General features: G+C 46.9%; 1 protein-coding gene across 1 annotated transcript in view; it reads left to right on the forward strand.

Moving 5' to 3' along the window:
- Window positions 1–2900: 2900 nt before the first annotated feature.
- EEPD1 (endonuclease/exonuclease/phosphatase family domain containing 1) overlaps window positions 2901–17083 on the forward strand; it is a 62778-nt gene continuing 48595 nt past the window's right edge. The window contains exon 1 of the mRNA XM_063156950.1: window positions 2901–3782. Coding sequence (XP_063013020.1) covers window positions 2929–3782 — 854 coding nt within the window. The 5' untranslated portion in view covers window positions 2901–2928. The remainder of the gene's footprint in view (window positions 3783–17083) is intronic.

The following is a 17083-nucleotide window of genomic DNA, read 5'->3' on the forward strand; positions in this document are numbered from 1 at the left end:
AATCCTGGATTCATGGCCCCTTGCCAGGATAGGTGCCAAGCAGACCAGGGAGGCTACCTGCCAGCCAGTGATCACCAGGAGATTGATCACCATGATCAATCCATCTCTTCTTGAATAAATTTACATACACTGAGCTCAGGATTGGATCAAAGGTAAAATCTGGTACCTACCTGGGTTTCACAAGATTTATTTTCTGTTGCCTACACTGGCTGTCAATAATTTTGCCATTGTTTTTTCAATAATTTACTGACTGAACCTCATTTTAATGGATTGCCTCAAATTAATGGATTGCCTAACAATGATGTCAGGCCATTGATTGATCTTTTTCCCCTTTGTTTTCTGTTTAAGTTTTCAAGACCTCTTAACATCTTTTGGTGCTTTCCTGAAATGTGCTAAAGGTTGACTCAGATCTCAGCAAGCTTCCTGGAAATGTCAACAAGAACAAAAAATACAGGTTTGGGGCTAATGGATGACAATCCCCTCATTCTCCCCCCGCCCATCAGCCCACATTTCACATTAGCATGAGGTCATACTCAGCATTAGGTGATGGGACACTTGTTACATCCCTCTGAGCTCTGCTTCCTCAGCTGCATCCAGTCTCACAGGTTAATTTGGTGCTGCAGATTCAAGAAATGTTGGATAGTTGCTGTCAACAGAAAGTGCTGGACAAAAGGGACATCTGTTTTCTTTCTGAAGATGCTCCTGCCTTTTTTTCTGAAACACAGAAAACCTAGTGCTGCCTGCAACATAGATGATGCTTCAGATGGATTCGGGGGCTTTTCAGCTTCAAAACTTAGTTAATGAGCCTGGATCGATGCAAAACAACCTGCTGTAGAAAGCAAAAGAGTGTGTTCTCCATTGAGATAACAGCTTGTGGAGCTATTACTGTAATAACACTGCCTTGCAAAGAATACTCATTTCAATGGTTAATTGTTTCCAGCTCCGTGCTGGTACGGTCCCAGCAGGAACAGGCCCAGCATGACTCCTGCTGCATTGGCCGCTGCTATCGCAGCGCACAGAGCACTTTCCAGCAGACATGGAAGCATTTAATCACCTGAGTGAGCACTTTCTGCACTCCAGCAGCCAGCAGAGAGCCAATGCCCTGATGCAGCCAGTGCCCTGATGCAGCCAGTGCCATTCCTGTAATGGTAATTTGCTAACTCCACTGCTGGGTCGAGCAAAAGGGAAATGGGGGATGCGCAGCAGAGTATCCAGAGCCAGGGTTAAAGCACGCGTGCCCCTGTGCAGTCTGAGAGCCTGGTAAAGCCTGGTGCAGCCTGCACCCCCTTAAGCACATCACATTCTCCTTTGCCAAGAAGCTGAATAAATGTAACTTTTTATTTCAGGTGAAAGCAAAAAATTTCCATTAACAATGCCATGAAAAATACATGTACAAGCTGCTACTGCAAGCAGTTTCATTTCATTAGCGGGCCAACCAAGAGCCTTGATGTTGAAAATACATGTGTACCATATTCTGTGCAGCTAAAAGAAATACATAGAGAGAGACAGCACAAGGCAGCATCAGGGTGCATAGCTGGCATCTGTAATCATATGTTTGCTCTTTCTTTCAGTTCCCCCTTCCTTTCAATTACACCCACCGATTATATTTTGATTCATTGACATTGCAGTCACTCCTGTGTGGGCACAGTCAAGCTAGTTTCAAATGAGCTAATTTGGCTACAGATAACATTGCAGACAGTGCAGCATGGGACTGGATGCAGTAGAAACTGGGTAAATATTTCAGTGGCTTCCCCAGAATGGGCTGTGGTGGGCTGCTGTGGCTCTCAGCACATGAACAAACTGTGTTAAATCCAGTTGAGGCACACGGGCAATACACAGCCACGATTTTGGTGCAGAATGTGGTTACTGTCAGAGAAGGGCTAGGCATGCTGCAGACCAACACCTCGGCCGAGGCAGACCTAATATATAGACCTAATGTGTCCAAAAGCATCATTCTGTGGGTGGGGAGTTTCAGTTTGTTCAGCACTCTTATAATTGCTTGAGATGTTAAATTTAAAAAAAAAAAAAAAAAAAAAAAAAAAAAAAAAAAAAAAAAAAAAAGAAAAGAAAGGAAAAGAAAGGAAAAAATGCAGACTTTACCCTGGTGTATAAAAGCATAGTGCCTGCGAGAGCACAAAACCAGTGGAGATGACTGATGAGGCTTTCATGAGGTCTGAAAACACACCTATGCCCCACCAGATGCAGAGAGACGAGCCCAGGGAACTTCTGGGACAGTAATGCTGCAGGCAGCGTCTAAACACCTAAGACCTGGGCACGGAAAAAGCCTGCCCTCAGCGGCCAGGCGTCAGCACTGGGGACGCTCTCAGTCCCCCTGCGCCCAGGCGGGAAGGAGGAGGAGGAGGAGGCCAACCCTCCTCCTCCGATCCCCCCGCCGGGGCCGAGCCGGGATCCCTCCGTGGGGAGTGGCGGCGGCGCCGCTCCTGCCGGGCCGGGCCGGTGCCCGCGGTGCCCGGGCGGGGGCGGGCGCGGCGCGGGTGACGCCCGGGGGGCGGTGGCGGCGGCGGCGGCCCCGCCTCGCCCGGCCGAGGGGCGGGGGCTCCCGCAGAGCTACTACTACCGCCGGCGGGGCGCGGGGCAGCGGCGGCTGCGAGCGCCGGGGCCGGAGCGGGGCCGGGCGGGCAGCGGCTGCGGCGGCTCCTCCTGCGCCGGAGAGCGGCGGTGCCCGAGGAGGGAGGAGGAGGAGGAGGAGGAGGAAAAGAAGAACGAGGAAAGGCGCGGGGGCCCCTCGGCGGGGCGCAGGGTTCCGCTGACCGGGCGAGTGTGGCGGAGCGGGGTCTGTCCGCAGCTGCCCCGCTCCGCCCGGTCCGCGCCGGCTCCCGCGGAGGTCCATGAGCGGCGGGCGGGCAGCCCCGGCAGCGCCCCGCGCCCGCTCCCCCGGCTCCGGCAGCGGCCCGTGGCGGTGGTGAGATGGGGGGCAGCCTGGGCTGCCACCGCTCCATCCCCCGCGACCCGGCCGACCTGTGCCACAGCCGCAAGTTCAGCGCGGCGTGCAACTTCAGCAACATCCTCGTCAACCAGGAGAGGCTCAACATCAACACGGCCACGGAGGAGGAGCTGATGACCCTGCCCGGGGTCACCCGAGTGGTGGCCCAGAACATCGTGGAGTACCGCGAGTACATCGGCGGCTTCAAGAAAGTGGAGGACCTGGCGCTGGTGAGCGGGGTGGGGGCGGCCAAGCTGGAGCAGGTGAAGTTCGAGATCTGTGTGAGCAGCAAGGGCAGCTCGGCGCAGCACTCGCCCAGCTCCGTGCGCAAGGACCCGGCCTCTGAGCACCACCTGTCCACCACCAAGATCAACATCAATACGGCCACCCCGGCACAGCTCATGAGCATCCGTGGCATCACTGAGAAGATCGCCAACAGCATTGTGGACTACCGTAAAGAGCACGGGCCCTTCAAAAGTATCGAGGACCTGGTGAGGATGGACTGCATCAACTCCTCCTTTCTGGACAAAATCAGGCACCAGATTTTTGCAGAGCGCTCCAGGCCCCCTTCAACAAATACCAACGGTGGCCTCAGCTTCATGGCCAAGCCTCACCCCAGCCCCACCTCTCTAAGCCTGCAGAGCGAGGACTTGGACTTTCCTCCCGGGGGTCCAACCCAGATCATTTCCACTCGCCCCTCTGTGGAGATGTTTGGGGGAGTGAGGGATGGCAGACCCGTCTTCAGGGTGGCTACGTGGAACCTGCAAAGCTGCTCCGTGGAGAAGGCCAACAACCCCGGCGTGCGGGAGGTCGTGTGCATGACGCTGCTGGAGAACAGGTAAGAGGCAGCACCTGACCTGCAGGCCCAGCTCCATGCAGCATTGTAGGCTCATGCCTTTGAGGTTTGGGCACTGTAGAGTCTTGTTGTGATTCTAGTGGGACTGACTCCTTCCTGGGATTACTAAGTGTTTCCCACTTCTTGCATGAAACCGTGTTCGAGTCATAACGCTGGGACTGTAGTGGCTGTCCCTCCATAAAGCTGCTGTAACCCTCGATGGGCAGTGGAGCTCCTGAGGAGGGGTGTGTGTGTGTGTGTACACACAGCTGTGCAGGGGAGACTGGCCTGTTACAGTCACCTCAGGCCTGTTAATGGTTGGTCAAGGATTGTTTCTCCATTAAGAGCCTTTTGAACAGGTCATGGAGAGCAGCCTTTCCTGCCAGAAGCTGGGGGGCAGTAGCAGGAGAAGGGCTGTGTAACAGGTGTGGAATGCCACAGCTCGTCCCGCAAGGGTGACACAGCTTCTTAATGAGAGGTCATGGGGCATCTCCTGAGCTGGAGGGACTGCTCATCCTTGGGGATGTGAGACATGGAGCACCTGCCTGGGGCGGCTGTGCTGTCCTTGTGCCAGGCTTTGTGCCCTGACCGCACTGAGCACTTGGTGGTGTGGCAAACAGGATGGTACTTCAGGTCTTAATGCAAAGCTGGGAGTTTGGGTTTTGTTTTTTTGTGTGTAATTGGTCAAGGGTGCTGGGGATGACTGTCTTACTAAACTTTCTGCTGGACATAGAAATGCAGATTGCAATAAGCGTTTTGAAATAACTCCAGCCCTTTCCTCTTCATGTGTCAAATCTGTCCCAGCTGATCTGGTATTTAGTTTACAACAGAGGTAACGTTACTTTTCTCTCTGGCTGTGACTCAGACTTCCAGCAGGAAATGAATAGGGGCAGGGGACTCTTAGGCTTCTGCAAAAGGGATGTTGTGGGGAGGGGAAGTGCTCATGAGCTGTTATCTCTGTCCTTTTCCAATAACATGCTGAATAACAGCTCTTGTTGGTGCGGTTGCAGAGGTCAGGCATGCGAGCAGGAGGGTGGCAGTGATATGAAATCTGTGCTGCAGTACAGTATTTGTGGCCAGGGATAGCTCTGCCGTGCACTGCTTGGGAGCCTGGTGCTCCCACGTAGGAAACATGTGTCATCTCACAGCCACCACTGTCTGATACCCAAAATGAAGATGATAAACCAGCAGGGTTATTGAGATGCTACACTGATGGTTTCAGCCTAACATCTGTCAATATCCTGCTTCACTAGTTCAGGTATCCTGTGCTTCCCTCTTTGTCTCCACTTTCTCTTGCTATTTTTTTCTCTTTTTTGGTGTGGTTTTTTTTGTTTGTTTTTTGTTTTGTTTTTATTTTGGGGTTTTTTTGGTAAGCAGCTGGAGTGGACCTGCTGGGGATAGAAACTCAGATTATCTCTAGTCTCATAATAATTCTGATAATCCCGTTTTGGAACAAAAGTGACTTTGGAGATTTATTTATATTTTTTATATACATAAGTAAGGGATTTTTAAGGACCTCCTCCAGTGAAGTGCTAACTGTCACTTCTGCAACTTCAGCATTTTGGGGGGAAAAGCTCCAAACAAGATGACCCACCTATTACAAAAACCAGGAAGATGTAGTGGCTTCTAAAATAAAGCTGCCTTAGCCCAAGCTGGTCACTGTGTGTGTAGAGTGGAAATTAGTTTAAATTTTGCCCTGAGACTGCATGGTGCTTAGTTTCTGTGCAGCCTGGCCAACAGGCACTTAATTGTGCTGGGTGCTGTAAAATGTCTCCTGGATACTTTGAAGTTTCAAAGGAGCCTGGTAGAAGTGCTTGTTTTTGTTCTGTTTTATTGCACATATCTGTGTCATCAATCACACAGGGTGAGTGCGATGCAATTGTTTTCTGTACTTGATCCAATTTGTGATAACGTGAGAAGCTGGAAAGAAATGAGAGCAATGTGTATCCACAGACAAGCCTGCAAAACTTTCCTGGGAAAATAAATGTGGGAACAGAAAAGAGCAGCACTATGCAGGAAAAATATATACATTGGGAAAAGCCATACTCAGCAACTCAGGGAGGAATTTCCTCTTGCTTGTGTGAGCATTGATGGGGTCAGGGGAGCTTTGTAGCTGTAAAACAGCCTCAGCTGAGGCCAGAATCTGCCTGCATTCTGCTTTTGAGCTCTGTGGTCTCACTCCCAGCTCAGGCTGAGTACCCTGGGAATGGACAGAATGCCTTGCAAACTAATCTTTGCACAGGTAAATCAACTTCAGTAGACAGTCAGCTGGAGAAATTCACCTCTTGCTTCTCCAGGCAAGAATATATCACTGCACAGGGCTCACCAGCTTTCAGCCTCACAAAATCCATGGGTGTGTTTTCAAGGTGCTCTGTGGGTGTCCCACGTGTGTTGCTCAAGTCTCCAGCTGTGACCCAAGCTGGAGGTGGATCTGAAGGATCTTTGGCCTGACAGTAGGTGCTCTCATGTGCTGTGCTAATGGGCACCTGCTTGCTGCTGCCCATTCCTGATGTGCAGGAATAAGTGTGCTCCTTCATGCTGGTTCCTTACAGTTAGGGCTGGACTCAGGTCGTCCAGGATGCTCTCAGGAGCTGGAATACTGTCTTGTTGCAGCTGGAGGAGCTGCCTCACCTTGTTTCTTAAGTCCAGAAATAAAGAACAGCAAGTCAAGATGATCAGTAAAACTGTGTAACGAGAAGCAAAGAATCTAAATTTTATGAACTGCGGTCTTTTATGCCAGTTAAAAGGCTTGCTTTGGGGTTTGCTTTTTAAAAATTTGTTGGTTGGGGTTTTTTTGTGTTTTAATGACATGGTCACAGCAAGTAGCTTTAAAACCTCTTGGGGCTGTTCTTTCAGGTGTTAACCATGGTACTGCTTCTTTCCAGGTGAGGTAGAAGGCTGTGCTCCTCCTGTCTTCCAGCCCTTTGCATTGAGGGAACAGTTGTGTAGGAAGGAAAGAGGGCCAGACTTTCATTCAAACCAAACAAAAAGCAAGAAAATGTCATATTGCAACCTGCTGAAGGGAGGAGAGGAAAAAAAAAAAGAACTTAATTCAAAGTCTCATTCTTGTTCCCAGAAGTGCTAAATTTCTGGAGAGCAGTGAAGGGAATGTACACTAAATCAGTAAGCATGACTACTACTGCTAAGCTATTTTGAAATTCATTGCTGTAGTGCAAAAATAATGAAATACAGCAAGGTCCTCACCCTCTTTTCTCATATTACAAGGATCTATGGTTATCACAGTGTTTGAAGTGAAGGAGTGAGGTGTTTTCATTCAGAGGACTAGAGGGTAATTTTAGAAGAGCTTAACATGATGAACGAGGAGGCGGGCATGACACATAATTGGATTGAAGTATCAAGTCTGGGGTGAGTTTGCCCAAACCTGCAGTGTTTATTGCAGGTGTTGTTCAGAAAATCTGGGATTTATTGACAAAGAGTCAGAGTTGGCCTGTCTCTGGGGATGCAGGTCATCCTCTCTATCTGACCTCCATGTCCTCCCCATTCTCAGGGGCAATGGGGGAACCAACTGCTTCTTCTCACCAAAAAAAAAAAAAGAAAAATGTAGGGTTAGAGTAGCATGATTAAAAGGGCAAGTTCAGGTCAAAGGCAGTGAGTGTTTTTGTGGAGAATAAGTATCCCCTTGTTTCCAACCCCAGAGGATGTTTCTTCTGGACAAGGATGGTGGAAGCACCTCAGAAGTGCCCCATACCCCAGGTCCATAGGGAAGGTACTTTGGCCACTCTTTATCCATACCTGCCTCAGGCCTGTCCCTCTTTGCCATACACTGAGCTCGTGGCTCCTGTGACACCCTGTGACTGCTTTCTCTGGCTGTCAGGGTGCCAGCTGGATGATCCCATGAAGAAGTGTGGCACAGGCATGAGCAACACTGACAGACAGGGCACCTTAGATGTGCAAATTCCGGTTTGGCTTTGTGCTTCGAAGTCTGCAAGTAGCCAAGGGCAGTGATCAGCTGTGCACCTTCCCCAGCCTGGCTTCCAGTGGAGGTTTTCCAACTAGTTTTCATGATGTTTTATAATACTGAACAGCAACTTTGTGAAGACCTCTAAACTTTTTTTTTTTTTTTCCCTTGGAAGCACACTTTGCAGTTGACTGAATGAAAATTGGTGGAAGGTTTGAAGGCCAGAACTTATACTCTATCTAAAGGAGGGGGACCATGTGTCAAGGTGATTGTGGGTCCAAAGGTCCACAGAGCCCAGCTCTGCTTCCTTTCAGATGTCAAGGAGTTCAAGCTGTTGTTTCTTCTGTTGCTTTCTTTGGGCAGCTTCTTGGTGTGGTTACATCTTCTACATGCAAAAAGTGTAAGTGATAAAGCCTTAACACTTATTGCAAAAACTGCAGAACCACAGAAGAGCTCAGGTTGAAAGTGACCTCAGAATATCATCTGACCCAGCCTTTCCTGGGAAAGTGAGCCTGGATGAAATTATCTATCTCTGTGTCCAATCACACAGGCTAGAGATTTGAAAACCTCTAGGAGGTTGTTCCAGTGATTGAGTCTTTTCACTATAAAAAGAGTTATAACCTGCATGTCTATAGAGTAACAAATACAAATAGCAGAATAAGGTTTGGACTTAGCACTGGTGTTATTTTTTTTTTCTTTGGCATGGATAGTAAGCTTTAGGAACATGTCAATCCTTTTTTCTTCCCAAGGTTTGTAACTGGTGAGCTGTGTTCAGTTTAGTTAGATGCATAGAGGTCTCTCAAAGGCAAGAAATTAATCTCAATTTCTGTGTCTGGGGCTTAAATCAGTGTTCCAGCTGGGGCAACAGTAGGTAAACCTCAGCCCAAAATTGCTTCCTGGGAGGCAGGGTGGACAGGCAGGCCCTGGGTAACCCTTGCTGTGCCACCATACTTGAAAGTTCCTCTTCTTAGCCTTACCTACCCTAGGAGACCTTAAGCTTGTCACCTAATAAAAAGAGAAGTTTCTGAGCCAACCTCTGCAGCAGTCTCTTCCTATTAAGACATGAGGAAAACTTAATCTTGCTCAGGCCCCTGCACTAGGGGCTGGAGGCAGGAGAACCACTTTTCCCGTTGTTCCTCCACACTAAACAGGGTGGGGCTTTTACTTTCCTCTCCAGTCTCTCAGTCTGAGCTGAGAGATGGGATTTTACAAGGGGCAGCTCTTTGCTACTGGGCCTTGTTAATTTGCTTGAGAAGGGGTATGGTGTGGTACCTTGCCTCTGGGATTGTCTTGGGTTTCCTGTCAGGATGATGGAAAAAGATTGCACCCCCACAGAGCAGACATCATGGTAATTTATCATGGTGGTAGTGATGGGTGTACTTGCACACTTCAGAGGTCCATCACCAGCTTGTATTTGTTGTTTCTATGCTGTTGCTGAAGCTCTCAGTGGTCAGTCAAAGCCCTGAGGTGCATCTGTTTTATATCTCTTTCTTTGTAAAGCTACATGGTTTTCCCTCCATTGTGTTAGGCTGGAGCCTTGCCAAGAATAATTCCCCTGCAAGAAAAGATCAGGAAAGAGGGGCTGGCTCGAGTAACCTGAACATGCTAATAACTCTTAAGCAGCAGAAGAACAAATACACCCTCTTCTCCTTATGTAATAGAGAGGAAATCCTGCCTCCTGCAACTTCAGAGAAAACTTAAGGAAAAAAAGGAATTGTTAGATGATATCATTTGTGTGCACTTCACAAAGGGATTTTAATGAGCAGTAGAAAAAATGATGTATATAAAGCCACCATTAGTTTGCACTTTCTGATGCCTCAGAGGACAAAAAATGTGGGGTGATGAAAGTGCTGTTGTTTTGGGGATTGGTTTTTTTGTTGGTATTTTTTTTTTCTTCCACCTGCATGAGACCAATGATATTTTACCTACTGGAGACTAGTGGGAGCCTTGAACTGCCTTCTGCATACCATCTGGCACGGGAAAGCAGCAGGTCAGACCCTGAGATATGTATTTTCCAGTGAAATGAGACTCAACTGATTTACTCCTGTTCAGGATTTGGCCCATTCCTTTGCCTGTGTACAATCACATGAATGCCACCAAGCTTAATGCCTAAAGAGCACTGCCCTCGCCCTGGGGGTTAGGGCTCCTCTGAGGTACTGCTCCCATCTTGGGTAGGGGCTCCAGCCCCTTTCAGGACTGCTGCTGGGGGAGCAAGTGATGTCAGTTTTGAATTAATCAAATAATATGCTAATCGGATTCCATTTCCAAACTTCTGCTTCCTATGGATGCAGTACTGAGCCCCTCTACAAGGGCATCACCTGTTCCGCCTGCAGGAGGTGGGCTGCTTGTTCGGGATGCTTTGCAGCTCCTGGGTCTTTGCAGGAGAGATCAAAAGCAGAGGGTGGACTTGCAGCAAGACTCTGAAGGGTGGATGCCATCCCTGTGTCCAGACACTCGGAGAAGGCATCTGGAGCCACGTGCTCTGCAGGAGATCTCGGAGGAGAATGCACTGAGCTAGCTGCTCGGTCCTGCTTGGTCTCTGTTGCCACAGCCCCCACAGCTTTCCTTCCTCAGACATGACACAGGAATGTAGGACAGGCCCTTGAAATTACCCCTGAGAAGCCTTTCCAGGGATTTTCTGTTTTAAATGGAGGTCTGGGCATTGTTTTAACTTTGCACAACTGCAGTTTCAGCGTGTTTCCTGAACATTCAAGAGTTGTATCCAACCAGTCATTTTTATCTGCTTTGAAGTTGAGAATGTGGCTGGAAAAATAGTGTAGTTAAAGACTGGTTTATCCATATAAAATAAACATTATTCTTCTCATTTTTAAAATTATAACCATGCCTTGCCACTGTTACTTGTGCCATAAAGCTTGACTAAAATGAAACAGATTAGTGGGGAAAGAGCTGGTTCATATATTATTCTTTTCTCCCAACACTTCTAATTGATACATCTGGCAGCACTTAATGGCCACATAGTTTCAATCCATGCCTGCTTCACTATTTTGCACGTGTTATTTTGTGTTACTGGATTAATGTTGCACATTGCAGGTATTTTGGTAAACCAGAGCTGCCGGCGTATTCCTGTAGATCCTGCAAGGTTTGCTTAATTCCAAAGCAAAGATTAAATGGGTTGTGGCTGATTTATGGTAATAAATTGGTGAATTATTAAGTGATGCTGTACTGCCTGTTCCCGAATCACAAGCAGAGGCCACAAGACTATAACCTCATTCTGCTTGACCTCTCAGAAATCTTGTGCCACATGGCTGTAGGAGACAGACTAGGTGTCTACACACAGGGCTTCGTCCTATAAACAGAAATATTTAATGCTTCGTGACTTTTTCCTGTGGTTTGGGAACTTGCAGTACAGCTGCAGGAAGGGTGATTTTCTAACTTTGTCTTTGAAAAGAGCAACAAGACCATTTCTAATTCTTACTGGGAAAGAAGAACCAAGGCACTACTCAGTTCCTGACAAGGTGCAAGCAGAAGCTTGGTCACTTGCTGTTTACTAGAGGAAAACACTGTCTCTGCAACCAAGTGCTGGGTCTAGCTCACTGTGAACATGGGTCTCCAGCGGTGTTAAACAGGAATATTTTGGACAGGGTTTTTTCAAATTTAGCTGCATCCTTCTTGATGTAATTGAGCTTCAATGTGTTTCCTACAGCTTCATTGTTAGGAGGACCCTGCTTCTTTAGTTTCTAATTAGTGTTTCTTTGGGAACATGCTTTCGAGATTTGGCTGGATGAGGAGAGAAGAGGTGATAGGTCATGGATTACAGTGTGCGTGTAACTTTATTTTTAAGTCTCATTGTTCTTCATTGTAATGCAAGTGGAAGCTGACAGATGGAAGCACAGTGTCCTTACTGAAATAATTACAATATGCTGCAGTAATTTCTTAAGACTATTATATGGTGTGGTGATGGAGACAAGAGCCATGGCACATTAATAATAACAGTGTTTAAAAATAGGAACACAAAAGCTTCTTCACTTCCAAATTTTTTTTTCCATTATTATTTTGCAGAGGTACTGTGCTTTGTTTGAGTAGTAGCTGGTGATCCCCACTGATTTATCAGAGAGTAAAAGTGCATGATGGCTTTGCTGAGGGGAGGGGAAGACCTACCAGAGACCTCCCTTCTCATGTTTGTCCTCTCCCTCATCTCAGGCCTGAGTGTTCCACAGTGGATTCCAAAATGCCTTGTAAGGTGCCAAGAGCATGGTGGGCATCATATCAGTGGGAGATAAATATGAAGGGAATATACAGCTGTGGTAAAAAAGGATATTTTTCTGTCAATGGACTGCTTCATCTCACCCCTGGCATATACAGCCTATCCATGTCCTGATCAGACCATGTGACATTTTCAAATGGCACGAGTGTTTTAAACGGCTTGGTCACCGGCGGGGAGGCTCAGTGCTGCTGACCTCCTTTCCCTCCCTGCTGCTGGGGGTTTGTGCAGGAAGGAGCCCGGAGTCAGCACCAAGCTGTTATTTTCAGTGCCTGTGGTGAAATTGTTAGAGGCCAGTGAGTAAGAGAAATAAGTTTACCCTGCAGGTGCCCCATGTGCGTGCATGTTCCAAAAGTTCAACTGTGTGTAAAAATATAATTTAAAAAACAATTGATTCCTATGGAAAAATACATCTGGGGTTATATTGTTGTGTGTGCTGGGGATGGCTGAGAGCACTGTGGATACTGGCTGTGCACTGCGAGTGCAGTGGAATTAATGCAGCCTGCTTGTGCAGAGTGGATTGGAATCCCTCTGACTGAGGCCGTCTGGAAGGGAGCCTCATGCAGGCTGTCTGTCTGTTCTGTCCTTGTGTCTGTCACGGAGCTGCGAGGAGAGCACAGTAATGCCCTTCTGCTCTTTGTGGTGAACATCCCAATGGGCAAGGCTATACCTGGGGGCAGCTCTTACTGTAGGCTTACGGATACAGATAATGAGGAGCAACCAGGAAATTTCCTTTTCCTTCTGCGTGACTATTTTTCTCCCTGTTTTTAGAGGTGTTTCAGGTAATGTGACCGATCTCCTGTGCAAATTTAGCTACAACAGCTGTCCAAGCCGTTCACAGCTGAACGGGTTGTTAATGGGTTCCTGAGCAGCTAATTGATCAGCTCTGCTCTGGCTGCGTGAGGCAGTGGCAGCCTTCCTGCCCCAAATCCCTCCTGCTTGCTGCACGCCAGTCCTGCAGAGCCGCCCTTCCCTCTGCTTCGCAGGGCGGGAGGAATAAAGGAGCTGCTGCTTTTGCCTTCGGACTTATCCTTCCCCTCCCTGGTATTTATTTATAGCCGCGCCGTTCCCCTCCGCTTCCGTGTCGCTGTGTCGGGCACAGCCCTGCGGGTGCGCTCGGCTGCCCCGGGCTTGCTCCAGGCTCGCTGGAGGTAATTGCCGGTCAGTGCCCGCTCTCTCCAGCTCGGGCTGGGCTGGAGTAAAGGCTAGCCACCTTTCTGCCAAACTGGAAGCAGCGTGCTGTTGGATACACACTGGATGTTAACTTAGAAACCTTATATTTGGGTTCTTTATTTGTTCTGTTTAAACAAATAAGACCAAGTGTGGTTCTGTCTCAGCGCCATTGAATTGCAGGGTGTTGTGTCAAGAGCAGGTCTTAATGAGGTGTTGAAAAATGAACTGTCAGGCAAGTTTTCCTTTCATACATGCAGGGCAAGTTCTTCGGGTTTGCTGTCAAACCTATTGCCTGTAGAATGTTAAATGACTGCCTTACTCTTCTTTTTTACTCCTAAGCAGGCAGAAACATGGAATAATGTGAACCCCTGTCAGGGAGGATACTCTTAGCTAGGAATAACCTATATGACTTGTTTTAAAACAGTCTGCTCTTCTAACAGGGCAGGAAATTTCCAGTGGTAATCCCATTTAGGCTAATATGGGCAGATACTGCTCTTCCATCAGACACATTGGTGGGTAAAAATTGCCTTAGGGAAATCTTTGAGTTGTTTCCCTCTTGTGACATGTGGGGCTGATGGCGGTGAGGCACATACCAGCACCACAATACACAGGAGAGGAAGTACACTGTGTCTGCAAGAGATTCTGCCCCATACACAAAACACCAGAGCTACTGGTGAGTTAAGAGCTGAAATAAATGATGTTACCAAGAAAATACTGCAGTGTTACCTGACTACCCTTTGCAACCTTTATTCTGACTGGCCCAAGTTTTCCTATGATTCTGGCAGCAATGACAGTGCCATTTTTTGCTATCTATTTGTCTATATCTTCCTGCTAGTCCTTTGTACAGCTCTTTCCATTATCTATAGCCGTGTTTACAGTCCCCTTTCATAATTAATGGGGACTACCAGCTGCCCACTGCCATCCCTGTTGGCTGCTCTCCCGAAAACACTGCATTGAGCAATAAGCAGCATGTGGCCTGGGTGAGGGCAAAGGGGTTGGTACTGCTGGCAGATAGCACAGAGGTACTTCCAGCACATCCCAGAGGGGTCTCTTGGTGAAGATTACCCATTGGTTACCAAGAAACCCCTACAATGTCTTTTTTTATTGCTTCTGAGTTCTCTAGTGCAAAGCAGCGCTGCATGAAAGGAAGCCGTGGCTTAAAGGACAAGATACAGTTTCAGTCATCAGCTGGTGGATATAGACACAGATAGATATTTCATAGACATTTCAACAATGTTGACTCTGTGCTGTTGTCAGTGAAAGTTCTGGAAGCATTGGAAGCTGTGCGAAAGCCACCTCCAAGGATGTGGTGTTTCCCATTTCTATTTTAAACTGAGAGCACTTGGACTTTGCTGAGGTTTGACTTGCTTCTCTATCCATTTTTCTTTTTTTTTTTTTTTCTTTTTTTTTTGTTTGGTTTTTTTTTTTTTGTTTGTTTGTTTTTTGTTTTGTTTTCTGTGCGTGTGTGTATGCAGCAGATTTTTGAGGAGCTGGATGCAAGGATGATGGTGAGCTATATTGCCCGGCTGAGCTCTGAAATTTGGCAAAAAGAAACTGAAAGCAAGAAACTGGACAGATATCTGTATACTGGTTGTCTATAGGTTGAAAGGAAGTTGCCTCATAGGCTTGCTTCTATCTTCAACCTTATATTTGAAGCTTGCTCTTGCAACCTGAACATGAGTCCCCCTTCCACGTCCTCTTTCCACCCCTGCTGAATCTAAAGCCATTTCACTGGTTTCACTGGCTTTTTGGTATGTTCAAGTCTTGCCATACCTTGAACACTTCCCGTTATCTCAAATGCTGCTTGATCAAGCCTTTGCTTTCACACCATGAAGGTTGAATGAAATCATCTCTCACCTACAAGGCTGAGAATTTCAGTTTCCTTGGATCATCTGTGATACTTCCCCCAAATCATTCTAATGCCATCTTCTTACTCCAAGATGTGTTGCAGCATTTCTTTCTCTGCTGAGGCCTCTTGCCAGGCAGTTTGAAAATCAGTGCCTTTTAAGATAGATCAAGTTTCAGGCAAAAGCTGCCTGAAAACTGCAGCCTCGCCTTTTATGTCTGAGGGTGTTAGGAATTCTTGCAATTAGAGGAGGCTCTTGTACCGTTGCTTTAAAGGAAAAAAGTATTTATGTTTTCCATTTCTGTTCCTCAGAGGTACTAAAAGCTCTGCAGAGAAATAAATTGCTAGCTTCCTGATGTGTTGGTTGTGGTATTATTTTTAACTTCTTCGAGCAGTTGTTTTAAAGGAGTTTGTGTGTACGTTAGGCACTTGGCAGCGTGAGTACTCAGTATATTTTCCTATCTGATTATGCTGTGCGGGTGCGTGCTGCACTGACAGTTTATGGTTCCTCTTCCATATGCATCCCATCTTCCTGAAGATAGTGTTGGAGATGTCAGCTCTGTGAGGAGAGACTGATGAATTTATATCAGAAGAATCTTTTTTGTCTAGCAGCTCTTCAACACAGCACTCTGTTCAGAATATCTCTTAAAAATAGAAAGTACTGGAGGAATATCAGCTTTGTCATGGCGGTGTCGTTCATCATCAGTGCCAAATTGATTTGGCTGATCCCTGGTATTAGTAGGAGAAAGCCTGAGTTGCCCACACAAGGTTCCCTGTGCCCCAGTTTTTAGAGTGCTTGGTGAGATATTTTTGATTATTGTTTTGGAGTCTTCAGCCAGACCAGCACAAAGTGTGTGTACTCACTTAACTCATACCTAAGTGTGTTTTTCAGTAGGAGTGGAACTATGATGGTCTAAAAACTTCAGTTCTTCTGGAGATGAGATTTCCTTGTGTATTTATCTGCTGCAGGCCAATTTCATGTTATCAAGGAGCAAGGGTCATACAATAGCATGAATCCAGCATCCGAAAAAAGTACAGAGATTGCTTCCCTTTTTATTACTCCCTGTGCTTGGCTCAAGTTTCACCTCCCAGGTCTACTCCTCAAAACTGGGATGTTCCTGGAAAGGCTGTCATATCTAGAAGTTTTTTTCCCACTGAATTGGTGGTTAAACTTTGGACAGTTTTATTATCCCTTTTTTTCATCCTACTGAGTGCTTCATCCAATCAAATACTTCTGCATGTTTCCCTGTCACCCTATTTTTATGTCTTGTTTTCCATACTGGCATTCTGCCTTATGGGTACAATGAATGGCAAGATATATTTTAGTACTGTGTTATTGCCCATAGGTATTAAATTACTGGTTTGATTGTTTTTATAGGCTGTTTTTATAGCACAACTTTAGGAGGCAGTCAGTCATGCTAACAAAGTCTGTGTGAGGCACACCTCTTCAAATAATCTGGAATGATTTCCATGGAGCAATGATTACTTCCTCCTCAGAATAATCAAGAAACAGGAGTGGGATCAACATTGTTAAAGGTTTATAGTTTCTCCTCCGTGACTTTTTAGACCTGCAGGTTGTAAACACCATTGAGAAGAATCACTGGTGCCCTCTTTATGTTGCCTTATGTGCACTATTGAATTCAATAAAATTGTCACCAGGGCTCAGCATTCAGTGTTCTTGCTCCTTTTCCCTGGGGGTGTCTGCGCTGCCAGCTTCACCATTTCACCAAAACACTGATTTTTGGGGTGTTACCAAGCTTGGGAAGGTCAGTGGCAACCTGGAGGCACGCAGGGTATGGCAGTGGGGGGCCAGGGCATCAGGGAGAACCTATGGGGAACATCTTCACGAGCATCCACATAATCCTCTTTCATGCCCTGCATGTAGTTTGTTAAGAGCTTGTTTGACTTGGAACTTGTTAAGAGTTTGCCTTGGATCTTGTTACAAAACATGTAAATCATATCAAAAGCTGCACAAGACATAATTTTGCACCAGTATGTGCATCCCATCAAGCATGATTTCCTCCTGTCATCCCTTTCCAAGATACATTTGCACTTCAGCTCCAATATTTGGAGAGCTCTGGGTCTGCATAAAGCAGACTTTCTCGTTCCCACAGAGGTCTGGTGTTTCTAAGACTGTTTTGTGC

The sequence above is a fragment of the Melospiza melodia genome, chromosome 1, assembly GCF_035770615.1.
Source record: "Melospiza melodia melodia isolate bMelMel2 chromosome 1, bMelMel2.pri, whole genome shotgun sequence".
NCBI lineage: Eukaryota > Metazoa > Chordata > Aves > Passeriformes > Passerellidae > Melospiza > Melospiza melodia.